General features: G+C 58.9%; 3 protein-coding genes across 9 annotated transcripts in view; 1 reads left to right on the top strand and 2 right to left on the bottom strand.

Moving 5' to 3' along the window:
• BCKDHA (branched chain keto acid dehydrogenase E1, alpha polypeptide) overlaps positions 1-5,194 on the top strand; it is a 16,165-nt gene extending 10,971 nt beyond the window's left edge. The window contains exons 6-10 of the mRNA XM_023525135.1: positions 1,256-1,417; positions 3,113-3,319; positions 3,533-3,674; positions 3,815-3,986; positions 4,677-5,194. Of these exons, the coding sequence (XP_023380903.1) occupies positions 1,256-1,417; positions 3,113-3,319; positions 3,533-3,674; positions 3,815-3,986; positions 4,677-4,847 (854 nt within the window). The 3' untranslated portion in view covers positions 4,848-5,194. The remainder of the gene's footprint in view (positions 1-1,255; positions 1,418-3,112; positions 3,320-3,532; positions 3,675-3,814; positions 3,987-4,676) is intronic.
• On the bottom strand, positions 5,170-7,469 carry B3GNT8 (UDP-GlcNAc:betaGal beta-1,3-N-acetylglucosaminyltransferase 8). The gene is made up of 2 exons (XM_011383635.2): positions 7,374-7,469; positions 5,170-7,024 (listed from the first exon to the last, which is right to left on the bottom strand). Exon 2 carries the CDS (start codon positions 6,990-6,992, stop codon positions 5,799-5,801), a length of 1,194 nt encoding a protein of 397 aa, XP_011381937.1. The 5' UTR covers positions 6,993-7,024; positions 7,374-7,469; the 3' UTR covers positions 5,170-5,798.
• Positions 7,470-10,214: 2,745 nt separating this feature from the next.
• The window catches only part of DMAC2 (distal membrane arm assembly complex 2), a 6,583-nt gene continuing 4,305 nt past the window's right edge, over positions 10,215-12,492 (bottom strand). For 4 of the 7 annotated variants that reach the window (XM_023525137.1, XM_023525136.1, XM_023525139.1 and 1 more), the window contains exons 4-7: positions 12,304-12,328; positions 11,955-12,091; positions 11,703-11,865; positions 10,215-11,294 (exon numbers count right to left, since the gene is read on the bottom strand). In XM_023525137.1, the coding sequence (XP_023380905.1) occupies positions 11,117-11,294; positions 11,703-11,865; positions 11,955-12,091; positions 12,304-12,328 (503 nt within the window). In that variant the 3' untranslated portion in view covers positions 10,215-11,116. Of the gene's footprint in view, positions 11,295-11,667; positions 11,866-11,954; positions 12,092-12,303; positions 12,329-12,492 lie in introns of all 7 variants that reach the window. The other 3 variants (XM_023525141.1, XM_023525140.1, XM_023525142.1) reach the window with 3 other exon arrangements.

Below are 12,492 nucleotides of genomic sequence, written 5' to 3' on the forward strand. Positions count from 1 at the left end.
GGCCTATTGCCCTGGGACAGCTCTTCAGGAAGATGGGGCCTGGCCAGCTGGCTGTGCGGAGTACCTCCCTGGACCAGCATGGCATTCCGGTCTGTCTGGTCCCCTCTCCACTGCACCAGCCCCCCACCCCACAGGCTGTAGGAGGACAGAAGCCCTGTGGTAAAGTCTGTGGTTCAGCATTGTTAGCAAGGAAGATGAGATTTCCCCAGACACTGGGCCACAAACCAGGCCCTGCTAGGTTTGCTGAGAGTCTCCCGCCTGTTGTTGTGAAGGGGTCTCCCTGGCAAGGGCTCCAGGCAGGGCCGCATGAGCACCCTGCAAGCTGGGCATCAGTGAACGCTCCAAACAGGGCTGTTTGGGCCCTGGCTACCCTGCAGGAGGGAGCCCTCCAGCGCCGCGGGTCGGCAGGAGGCCCTATGTGCAAGTAGCTGCTGAGGGTGCTCGTGGGGGGTAAGGAGGTGAGTCGGACCCTGGGCACCAGGCCCTCTGTCTGCCTACCCTGTGGAATGGGGACAACAAGAGACTCAGAACAAAGCCAGTGCTCAGTGGAGCGCCCTGACACCAAGGTGCTCTGTCCTCGGTGCCAGATGCATTGGTGGCTGTGTCCCATTTCATGGCTCAGCTGAGGGCCCTGCCTGAGGCCCCACCAAAATAAGGGCAGGCCTAGACTGTGCTACCTCAGGGAACCGCCCCCCAGCCATGTGAGGCGGTCATCCGGGTCACCCGTCAGAGCCTGACGTGGGGTTCTCTTTACGGTAGATGGGCATTCAGCAGAGATTTTGTTTAAAGAAAGGGTTTTACTGCCATAAACAGGTATGACCATTTCTTCTGTAGTCAAGTGAGCTGGTGGCCTGTACTTTTATTTGGTTTGTATGATGATTTTAAAAAAAATAATTGAATTAATTGAAACACTTAAAAATCAGGTAGTTTCTCATTTAAAAAAAAAAAAAAGGGCCAAGCTAGGTTTCTTATTTTGATAAGCTGGACGCTCTGGCCTCCCTGGACAGCAGTCGGTTGGTCTGAACAGCCGCCTCATCTTGAGACAGGCCTGTGCTTCCTTGTCTGCTCACCTGGTTCATGCACCTGCCTGGTGCCCTGGGCATCGACTTTGCCGCCCCTGCTCTCACCCAGCTCCATCACTGTACAGATGGAAATGGAAGCCTGGGCAGGAAGGGCTTGCCCCCGGACCCCCACAGGGTTGGTCTGCCCCCGGGGATCCCCCACCCCCACCAACCGCTGCCTCCTCCCCCCGCAGGTGTGCTGATGTATCGGGACTACCCCCTGGAACAGTTTATGGCCCAGTGCTACAGCAACGTGAACGACCTGGGCAAGGGGCGCCAGATGCCTGTCCACTATGGCTGCAGGGAGCGCCACTTCGTCACCATCTCCTCTCCACTGGCCACACAGATTCCTCAGGGTGAGGACACACGCCCCGGGCCTGGACCATGTTGTACCCCTGCTCAGGCCCGGCCCTTCTCCATCCCAGGGCGACTTCCCGGCTGGTGATGTGGTCAGCACTGGTCTGACCTCCAGTCCTTCCAGACCCTTCTTGTCTGGGGCCTTTCAGAGCAGGGCTGTGGCAGTGGCCCCACCCTTTGGGCACCCTTGAGCCAGTGTGACCACACTCTTGATTTCCAAAACTTGTGCCTACCCCGTGTGTCCGCTCACAAACATGGCCAACTGTGTGTGATTGAGCGTATGCCAGGTTCCTTGCTAAAGGTCACCCCGCAGGTAGTGAGAAAAGCAGGGACTCAAGTCATGGGCTACCTGGCTCCAGAGCCCGGGTTCTTGGCCCGGCCCCTGCTGTGCTTCAGTCCAGCTCCCTCAGAATTCACTCTGGAGCCCACAGCGCTTAGAGCAGTCGGTGTGGCTTCTGTCAAAGGCGACTGCTTGGGAAGCAGACCCACTGGGCGGCAGCCTGCTCCGACGCAGCGCGGACACCATGGAGCGCACCTCCCTCCCTGCCCTCTGCAGCCCGCCCGGGGTCAAGGATCAGTCTGGGCTTCAGCTTTGTCTGCTCAGGGTAGCCCGGCTACGTGAGTTGCTGTCTGTGGGCTAGCAGAGCGCCTGGCATGTCAGAAGGCCCGATAGCCTTTGAAGTGGGAGGTGGGCAGGGTAGCTTTCTAGGAGGAGGTGACATTTTCAAAGAAGATAGGTAGGATTTCCATAAGTCGGGGCCCCGGCCCTCACCTTCCATTTGGGTGACCATTAAGTTACTCAGCAAATGTGCAGAGTCCCTGCCCCTGTGGGCACCATTCTAGGTGTAATGAACAAGGGACAGACAAAACCCTCATCCCTCCTGGTGCTGACATGATGGTAGTGGGGACAGACAGTCAACAAGACAAAGTGACCCGGAGCATGTCAGGGGCCGTAGGTCCTACAGGGAGAAAGGAAACAGAGGGAGTGCCATGAGGTGGGGGCAGTGGGGCGGCATTAGTAGGGGACATTTCAGCACAGACCAGGAAGTGGGGTGGGGATCTGGAGGGGGTGCCTACTTGGTGTGTTGGAGGTTCTCGGGGCGCAGGAGCAGCCCAGTGGGGCTGCTGTGGATGATGGGGGCGGGGAGGTGGTAGATAAGTCAGAGCTTTGGGAGGGTGCAGACCTGCCGGGCCTCTAGGCACTTTGACTTTTACCTGGAGTGGAAGGGAGCTGTAGGGAAGGCCCCAGTTGCTGCTGTGGAATGACAGCCTGACTCACAATTTAACAGTCCTCTGGCTGCCCTGAGGGTAATAGATTGGGCCAAGACTGGGCTGGTGAGGGTGAAGGGCGACTTGACTGGTGTGACCTGGATGAGATAAAGGAGGTCGGGGGAAGGGATCTGATTCTGGCTCTGTTTCGAAGGTGGTAGGTGTGGGGTGACAGAGTTAGGAGTCAAAAGTGCTAAGGTTTGGGGCCTGAGGAATTGGGAGGATGGAGCTGCCATCAGCTGAGGGGAGAAGATGGGCCGGGCAGGTTCTGGGGGGACAATCAGGATGTCAGGTGTTTTCTTCCCCCTCAGAGCCTGGTGACAGCCATCCTGAGCTCAGGAACCTCGGTTGGGTGGGGTGAGTGTGTGCGTGTGAGGTGAGTGTGCGTGGGGCTCTTCTGCTCACCACCATCTCACTCCCTGCAGCGGTCGGGGCGGCCTATGCGGCCAAACGGGCCAACGCCAACAGGATTGTCATCTGTTACTTCGGTGAGGGGGCAGCCAGTGAGGGGGATGCCCACGCCGGCTTCAACTTTGCCGCCACCCTCGAGTGCCCCATCATCTTCTTCTGCCGGAACAATGGCTATGCTATCTCCACGCCCACGTCTGAGCAGTACCGCGGGGATGGCATCGGTATGGGCCTGCGTCTGGGCCTGCGTCGTCTCCTCCCTCCCCCTCCTGTTCTCTTCCTACAGTGTCTGGCACGGGGGGAAGCCCCGGGGACCGTGAGTGAAGTGCTGCTCTGTCTCTTTCCTCTCATCTCCTCCCCTCCCGTCTCCTCTCCCATTCCCTGCTCATTGTCCTGATCTGAGCCTTGGGGTCTGACCTGCCTTCCTGTCCCCACAGCGGCTCGAGGCCCTGGGTATGGCATCCTGTCGATCCGCGTGGACGGCAACGATGTGTTTGCCGTGTACAACGCCACCAAGGAGGCCCGGCGGCGGGCTGTGGCAGAGAACCAGCCCTTCCTTATTGAGGCCATGACCTACAGGTGCCTGCCCCGCCTCACCCCCCACGAGCCTTCACAGCCCGTCTTTAGCATCTTCCCCACACTGATCTCTGACCCTCATCACACAGGTCATAGCCCCTTCCTTGCCTTTATTACATGTCCAACCCCTCCCCGCTGGGCAGGATTGGGCACCACAGCACCAGTGACGACAGCTCGGCGTACCGCTCAGTGGATGAGGTCAATTACTGGGACAAGCAGGACCACCCCATCTCGCGGCTGAGGCACTATATGCAGAGCCATGGCTGGTGGGACGATGAGCAGGAGAAGGCCTGGCGGAAGCAGTCTCGCAAGAAGGTGAGGGCCCCAGGGGCGTGGAGAACTCTGGAAGGATGGAGATGGGGATCTGGGGGACGCTGAACTGGGCGGGCGATTCAGGGATCACCCAGTGACGATTCTCACAGGGATCACCCAGTGACGCACCTTTGCTGGGTCTTTGGCGTGATGTCTGCCCTCTGCTCCCTCATCTCTGAAGAGGGATCCCGGGAGCCCACATGAGAATGTTGTCCGAGGATGAGGTGACTTAGTCTGAGTGTGGCATTACTGTACCATGCAGAGCCAGCCCGCTGCCCTCCCTGGCCCTGCCCATCGGGAGCCAGAGGCAGCGCAGGCCAGCAGTAAAGGCCGACCCTGGCGTTAGGCAGTGCAGAGCGTCTGTCTCTGCCTCTCACTGTGTCATCATGGGCAAGTCCCTTCTGTGCCGTGGTTTCCTCACATCTAAGCTGTCTGCTTCTTAGGGCTCCTAAGAGGCTGAAACCGTCCTGTGCACGTAGTCCAGTGCCCGCTCCTGCAGAGCATGGAAGTGCTGGGTTTGGGGGTGCTGATGGGGGATGTTGGCCATCATTACCGTGATGATGATCGTCTCCATTGTTCAGATGAGAACATGAATGCTCACGGGGTGGTTAATCCTTCACTGAGGTAGCACAGGTAGGAGGCAGGGCCCTGGGTGGGAGGTCAGCTATCTGCCTACCATCCTGTGTCCCCCAGGTGATGGAGGCCTTCGAGCAGGCTGAGCGGAAGCTGAAGCCCAACCCCAAGTTGCTCTTCTCGGACGTCTATCAGGAGATGCCTGCCCAGCTCCGCAAGCAGCAGGAGTCCCTGGCCCGTCACCTCCAGACCTACGGCGAGCACTACCCCCTGGACCACTTTGAGCAGTGAGGCCTGCTAGCCCCACCCCCCACCTCAGCCACCCCTTGAGGCAGCTCCAGGTTGAGGGGCGGAGGGAGCCGGCAGGACACTGTCCCCATTCCCAGTCAGCTCTTTCCAAGATACTTGGTCCCCAGGGCAGTGCCTGAGATGCTAAGGGGGAACTTCCGCTCACTACCCCTGCTCCTCCACATTGTTACATTGTGGGGGGCTCTGTCAGCCCCCCCTTTGCCTTCTCCCAGGGACCAGGCCTATAGGACTGGAAGCCCCTCTGGGCTGGGGGCGAGCATGGCAGGTCAGCACGTGGAACTTAAAGAGAGAGGTGCAGCAGACAGTGAATAAACTGTGTCTGTACTTGGCTTTCTGCCACCTCTGGTTTCTGTTTCCGGGTGTTTTGGAGGTGGGAGGAGAGTCCTGCATGACTAGTTTTGGACCCCCCCTCCCCCTTTTACTTTAGATGAACAAGGCCAAGGCCGTTGAGATGTCTACTTCCCCCGGAAACTTTCGCAAACTGAAGGGCCAGCTTCAGCAGACAGGCGGGGGTGGGGGTGCTCCAGAGGTGGACTCCTTTCCCATAGGATGAGGCAAACCTGGTGTCTAGCAAGGTAGCCAGGAGACTGCTGGAACTGGCTCTGTCCAGTAAGGGCGGGGAGGTATTGAGTATAAAGGTTGAGATGCGGCTGAGCTCTGCACTGTAAACTCTGGGGCCCACAGATACAAAGACAGCTACAGGCCTCAGAATGGGAAGGACATATTTTTCAAAAATAAAAAGTAAGAAATAGTCTTCCATCTTCTGCTGCTCAGTCCCATAGGCTGGGCGGCCCAGGAGGGGCTCAGGCAGCTGTGATTCCAGGACCCCCCCGTCCCCCCGGTACCCACCAAGGCCTAGAAGGAGAAGCTGAGCAAGGGGTAGGCGTCCAGGCCTAGGCCAGGTCCACCCACTCCTCCAGTCTTCCCCAGGGCTCAGCAGAGGAGCTGAGGGTCTTGCAGGCGTTTCCAGAGCCGAATGCTGTCCTGGGGGCTGAGGGGCCGCACCAGCAGCAGGTTCTGGAGGGCACAGGGCTCAGCCGTGCGGTCTGCTGGCCAGGCTGTGAGGAAGCCTTTGTGGGCCCTGGGCACCAGGCCCAGGGCACGGAAGCACAGGCCGATGTAGACGTCATTGAAGGGGAATGGTGCCACACGGGCTGCCGCCTGCAGCAGCCAGGGTGCCAGGCGACCAGCGATGACATAGCCGCCCCCACTGGCATAGGCCGGGTAGTCACCTTCGAAGAAGGACCCGGGAACGTAGAAGGGTCCTCCGGGCTTCCGGAGGGGCTTGGCCTGGGTAAAGACCTCGCCCAGGTAGAGGCCTGGGGCCCAGCTGGGTGGCAGGGCCCGCAGGTAGTCCAGCAGGGCAGGTGTGTGCACGAAAGCGTCATCTTGAGCTTGCAGGATAAAACTCACCCCAGGGCAGTGGTGGCTGAGCCAGGACAGCAGCAGCAGGTCCTTGAGCGTCTGGTTGAAGGGGAGGTCAAGGAAGTCCCAGAGCAGCAGGTCGCTGTAGCGGTGGCTCTCCCAGGCCACCAGGGGCCCTAGATCAGGGCCCCCCTCACCTGCTGGGGACCCCAACAGGAAGAGCAGCCGGATCCCTAGAGCTGGACCACCCCAGGTCTCTCTCACGGCCTGTCGTTCTGCAAAGCGCCCTGGTTCCGATTTGACAGCCAGCAGCAGGTAGGGGACGGCGGTTTCCCTGCAGCTGGCCACTTGGCCACTGCCACCTTCAGGCAGCCACCGTGGGAAGCTCCGGCAGGCCGCTGATAGCAAGAAGCGGCGGAGGTCCTCAGGGTAGGAGGTGAAGTCAGGGATCTCAGCGGCGGCAGCGGCTCCCCACGCCCGGCAGCCCCCCGCCTCGGTGCTGTTCCCACTGGGCAGGGCCCCCAGCCGCCACTGCTGCTGGTTCCAGTAAGCCGAGGGCAGTGGGCCAGTCTGGCCCAGACGGGCGGAGAGGTTAGCCGGAAGGGTGGGCTCGAGGCCGGCTGCCGTGGGGCCTGGCAGGGTGCCCTGGGGTCCTCGGTAGGCCTTGCTCAGCTGAGACTCCGACGCCCACTCGATGTACACTTTGAGTCCCAGGAGCGTGAGCAGGGCTGACAGGCAGAGAAGGCACTTGGGGCAGCGCATGACCCGGCCCAGGGAAGGGGTGGCTGTGGGAGATGCAAAGGAGCCACAGAGGCCTTTGGGGTGCAGGGATGGACCCCAGCCCCCACAAACCCCCGTAACAGCCTCTCAGTGCCAGACCCTAAACCGACCCCGGACCAAAGACCCAACTCTCCCATGTTCAGGGACCTGGAATCGCTGCTCTAACCTCCTTCCAATTCGTCCTCTTTCCTCTCAGCCCAGCCCCTTCCACCAGCCTGCCCCCCACCCCCATATATCCCCCTCACTAGGATTTGGGATCACTGGGGTCAGTTCCTCCCGCTGTCATAAAAGCTCAGTTTCTTTTGCACCAACGGCCCCCACCCAAGGGACTGGGGAGACAGGGACCTGCTCCCTCCTCTTTACCTCTGGGTCCAGCTCCCCAGCTCCGGTGCCCTGGGCTTCTGGGCTGGCCCTCCCAGTTCCCTCCCTTCTGCCCTCGTCCTGCTGTGGCTGTGTCGTTGTTCTTCAGCTCAGCTCAGCCCAGCCCAGCCCAGCCCAGCCCAGCCCGTCCAGAGGGGCGGGGGCAGGGAGGGGAGCAGGCAGCAGGGAGGGCCCCAGGGGCCGGGAGGGGCCGGGGCGGGGCTGAGGGAGGAGGGGGAGGGGAAGAGGAGGGGGAGGGGGAGGGGAGGGAGGGCCGGAGGCGACCTGAGGTGGGGCTCTGGCGTGTTAGTGCAGGTTTTCTGGTGAGACAGCGGGAAAGGTGCAGGGGTGCCCACGGCGATGGACGGGGTGCTGGGTGAGGCCTGGGAGGGGAGAAACGGGAAGGTGAGACTGAGGGTCAGGCCTGGACTAGGTAGTGTTAGAGTGGCTCAGGGACAGGCACAGTCCCAAAGTGGCAAAGCTGGGGAGCGGGGGCGGGGGGGGCGGGCGCCTGGTTGCAGGAGGAGGCGGCGGTGGACAATGTGCTGAGAGGAATGGGTCAGCCTGCCAGAGATGGTTTTGTTGCCACCCAGCGTCGGGGTGGGGGTGGGGAAGGGGCTGGTGAGGAGGAGGAGGAGAGACAGACAGACTTTGTAGAGGAGAAGCAGCCGGGGAGACCTCAGGGGCGGCAGGGAGTGGGGGGGGGGAGAGGAGAGAGAAGAGAGGGAGACACAGGAGGCTAAGTGGAGAGCACTGCCAGGAGGGAGGAGGACGAGGGGGGGTGGGGACTGAGCGAGGGAGGGGGTGGCCAGGGCAGGGAGCCCCCAGGAGGGAGGCTAAAGGGGAAGATTTAGAGAGGCAGGTGGAGGGTCGCAGTGGAGGGAGGGGTCAGAGGGGGGAGTCTGGGAAGGGAGCCAGGGAGGGGCAAGAGAGGACCAGATGGGCGAAGGGGCGGCTAGAGGGAGAGACAAGCCAGAGGGCAGTGGGGGGGGGGGGGCGGGGGGAGCCCTCTGGCGGAGCCGATCCTGCTCTTCCTCCATTGGCTCCGGAGCCTGGGCTGCCAGACCAGCAGGGTCAGTGCCCACTCCAGCCCCACCCACAGCTGCACAGGGACTTGGGAACACTCACATCCGGCCCTCCAGGGACAGGAGATTATGTCTACCTGTTTACAGGCCTGCCCTCCTGAGGCCTCTGCTGTCTGGGGAGGTAGGAAGGTGGGGCCTCCTCACTCCAGACCACCTGGAACCTGGGGTAGGAATAAGCCTGGCTTGACCCCTTTCACCCCACCAGGGGTTGGGGAGGACTGTCCACTTGTCTCAGGGACCTTCTCTGTTAGCAGCAGCAGTTGATTATCTGTCCAGTACCGATTTCCTCTCTCTAGGTTTGAATAATGGAGCCTGTGGGACCAGCTGGAGGAAGAGTATGCGGAGGAAATGGGGAACATTAATGGGATAAAAGCAAGAGTGGGAAAAGACAGCCAGAGGCTGGGGCCAGGGGCCCGAGCACCTTGGAGGGAGTCCAAGCCCTCCTTCCCCAGGGCTGAGACAGAGATCAGGTCCCCCTGAGCTCTCCTGGCTCATCTAGCTTCTCCTAGGAGGTGCAGAGGTTCTCCACTGACCCCCCTAGGGGTGTTTGGAAATCTCGGAGTGTAGTTTTGGTTGCCTTGTGCGTCAGTCTGGGTCCAGTCAGAAGAGAATGCGCACGGCAGTGGGAAGAAGTCGAACATCGAGAATGATTCTAGAGTTGCCTTCTGGTGGAACAGAGTTGAGGGGCGGATATGTGGGTCGACCGTGACCAGCCCAGTCCAACATCCCTGCGTTCCTTAGCCTTCGGATCCCCTCTTCCAGGTGACGCCAGGGTGGTTCTGGCTTCTCACCTTATTAACTGTAAGCCACTGTTGAGTCCAAGTTCCAGTCAGCCAAGCAAAGAAGCTGTGAGAACCACTCCCAGCTGCACGGCTAACCCATTAAATCAGAATCTCTAGTAAGTGCCTTCGTACCATTGAGCTTGGCCAGGCTTAGTGTCACGTCCACCCTCACGGGTCTAACAGCCTTGGAATCTACTCCCACGTGGGCTTCCCAGTTTTCTGACTACATATATCTGCAGGTCTTGCAATTCTGTTAGTGTACAAGCCGTTTCCCCCTGGGTCATAGCGGAGGCGCTCTGGGGCATGCTGAGATTTGACCCTCGGTATTTTATGGGCCTAGTGACGGCAGGGGTGCTTGTGATGAGTTTTTAGAGGGGTTTTCAAGCACAGGAAGGGTGTTGGTCTCAGACGCTGAGGGAGGCCGAGTGACAGGGTTCGAGACCGCCCATTCCCTCTGGGCCTGACCCTGTTCCAGGTTTCAGCGTCCCACTGTTCACCAGTCACTGTCACACATAACTTATTGACACTGGGAATTCAACCGGCATCAACCTGCAAACTTAAATGTGATGTATTTTCAGCTGTTATTAGCTCTGTGGCTACAAGTAAGAATTTTCGGGGGCCGTTAAGGAAGTACTCCAGTTGTGACGGTGACGAGCTGAGGTAACCGACCTCAGCTCGTTCTTGTCCATTTGTAAGCATTCAAGGACACTCCAAAGAATCCGTCCAGTGCCTATCTTTAGAATTGTCACTGCCACAGTGGTCAAGTGCAGCGGCCAGAGGGGCTCCCGGGGCACGTGCTTCAGCCAGCACCTCATCAGTCAACCTGTGAATGTCTGTTGTGATGCCGCTGCATGCGTGGGTTCCTGGCATCTCAACCCCCAAACCCCATCTCTGTGAGCCTGACTCCTGGAACACTCTGGATGCCAATGCTCTATCAGCTTGGATCCAATCAGGAGAGAAAAAAAAAAAAAACCCAGTAATTTGAACAGGGAAAGTTTAATATCAAGAATTACTGACAGCGAACTAAAATGAGGGATTCACTAGTAAGATGCCTTCTGGGAATCCAGCTTCTGGGGTGTGGAGAGCCATTCACAGGGAGGTGCGTCAGTGGAGGCTGCTGACTACCTGGCGCTGGGGAAGCCACATGCACTTCGGGAGGCTGCAGAGTGAGCAGACATGGACAGGAAGGAACCAGGAGCAAAACCCCTGCCTCCTGCAGTGTCTCTCCAGTGCCCCCTACTGACCAAGTTTATCATGCCAGTTAGCAAAGGAAATGTATTTCAAAGGCCCAAATCTGTTTTCCCAGAGCCACAGGAAAGTTGAATATGGAGCTGAGAGTCGAAGCTGACACCATAGGATTTGGGGTGCTACTGGCATTTAGTGAATGTGGGCCATGGATGTGTACCCTGCGGTGAGCTGACTAGGTCCACACAGAGAATAACCATCCCTGAGTCAGGGCCCCGCCAGGAAATGGCAGCACACCTAAATGAGGATAATTTCTGATAAGAGTCTCTTGACACAGTAGTGGGCAAGGTGGGGGGCCACAAGGGAGAGTGCAGCTCCCTGGAGCTCCCTGCAGCTGGGAGCCCTGAAAAGGCGGGAGAAAGAAGCTATGGGAACTGGAAGGAGAGAAGTATGTGGGAAAGGCTGCCTGACGGGATGACAAGAGCTGTGGCCCTCAGCCCAAGGTGCAGCCTGCCAGGGCACCCCTGAGATGGGGACCACATGCTCTCTTTCCCTCTGGCTACCCAGTGCCACACTCCTCATCCCACCCCAGCCCCCACGGTGAGTGAGCCCAGCTGGAAGCCAGAAGTATGGAGAACCGTCAGACACTAAACACAGCTCTGCCAGATCCAGCTTGACGTGGAGGGGCGGTAAGCTAGACAGGCATGGGGCTGGCTGTGTCCCGAGACTGCTCCTCCAGCCCCGACTTCAGGCCCTGGGCCCAGTCGGTCCCCAGAACTTCACAGTTGGGCAGCATTTCCTCCACCAAGATCTGAGTGAGGCCTGGGTTGGACACGGCAGGGAGGTCTGAGATGTCCAGCCTGCGGAGGTTCCTGGGGGGCAGGAGGGGAGGCTGGCATAAGGATAGCGTCTGTGTGTGAGCGTGTGCACCCATTCAATCCTTAGATTCCTAAAATAAAAATCTAACTGTCCAGGAGACGTTAGAGCTGTCCAGCCACATGAAATCCACTGTGTTAATTGCAAATAGACACCTCTGGCTCCTATAGTTCTGGAACAGTATAAAAATCATGGAGTTTTCATTAAAACCAAAAGGAAGAAAAACTAGCCCTTTCATTCCCCCAGGATCTCACTGCCACTGCTCACTGTGCTTACCCACCACAAACGCTAGGTTTGCCATGGAGGCAGGGAGGCGGGGCCTACCGGCTGCCCCCTCCCACTGTCCCCTGAGTTGGCTGGGAGCCCCACCCTGGCTCAGGGCCCAGGCTGAGCTGAGGTCTCACTGGAGGTGGTGGAGACAGGCGAGGCCCCGTTCAGAGATTTGGGGGCAACCGGCCAACGAGAGCTCCTGCAATGAGTCGGCCAGCTGGTAGAGGCGGCTGAGACACCAGTCATCCACATGGGGACAGCGCTGCAGCGACAGGGACTGGAGCTCCTTCAGGGCCACTGCAGGGGGGAGAGGGGGACTGAGCCCACCCTGAAAGAGAAAGTGGAGAGCCTTGCCAGCTCTACCCACCCTGCCCCGCCCCACTTACAGAGGTTGTCCAGGCCTTGGTAGTTGATGGCACAGTCACTGGCATCGACAGCCTCTACGGGTACCGCTTGGAAATGCAAGAACTCCAGAGTGGAGTGGCCACGCCCATTTGACCGGATCCACTCCTTGCCCCAGAACCTGGACAGGGAGAGAGGGAGTGTCAGCAGGTACCCTCCCCTCCCCAGGCCTCCAAACTCGAACATGCTCCCCAGCCCTGTATGACACAGAGATGGTACATGTCTGTGCACTTACTATACATCAGGCCCTGTTCTAAGGGCTTTACAAGTCTGGTCTCATTGGACCCCCTGACAATCCCATCAAAGATGGAATGTTTGGCCAGTTTTACAAACCTGGAAGCTGAGGGCTGAGAGGTTCCTGATAAGAGGAAAAAAGCTATATAAGACAAGAATCTTTGCAGATAGGTTAAAGTTGAGACATTTTCAGACATGTACACTGTTTGTCAGGAAGGTGCTGGAGGAAGTGCTCAAACCAAGTAAAATTCTAAATTGGAACAAAGATGAGAGGTAGATGAAGTCTAT

This window comes from Pteropus vampyrus, unplaced genomic scaffold, assembly GCF_000151845.1.
Source record: "Pteropus vampyrus isolate Shadow unplaced genomic scaffold, Pvam_2.0 Scaffold534, whole genome shotgun sequence".
Taxonomy (NCBI): domain Eukaryota; kingdom Metazoa; phylum Chordata; class Mammalia; order Chiroptera; family Pteropodidae; genus Pteropus; species Pteropus vampyrus.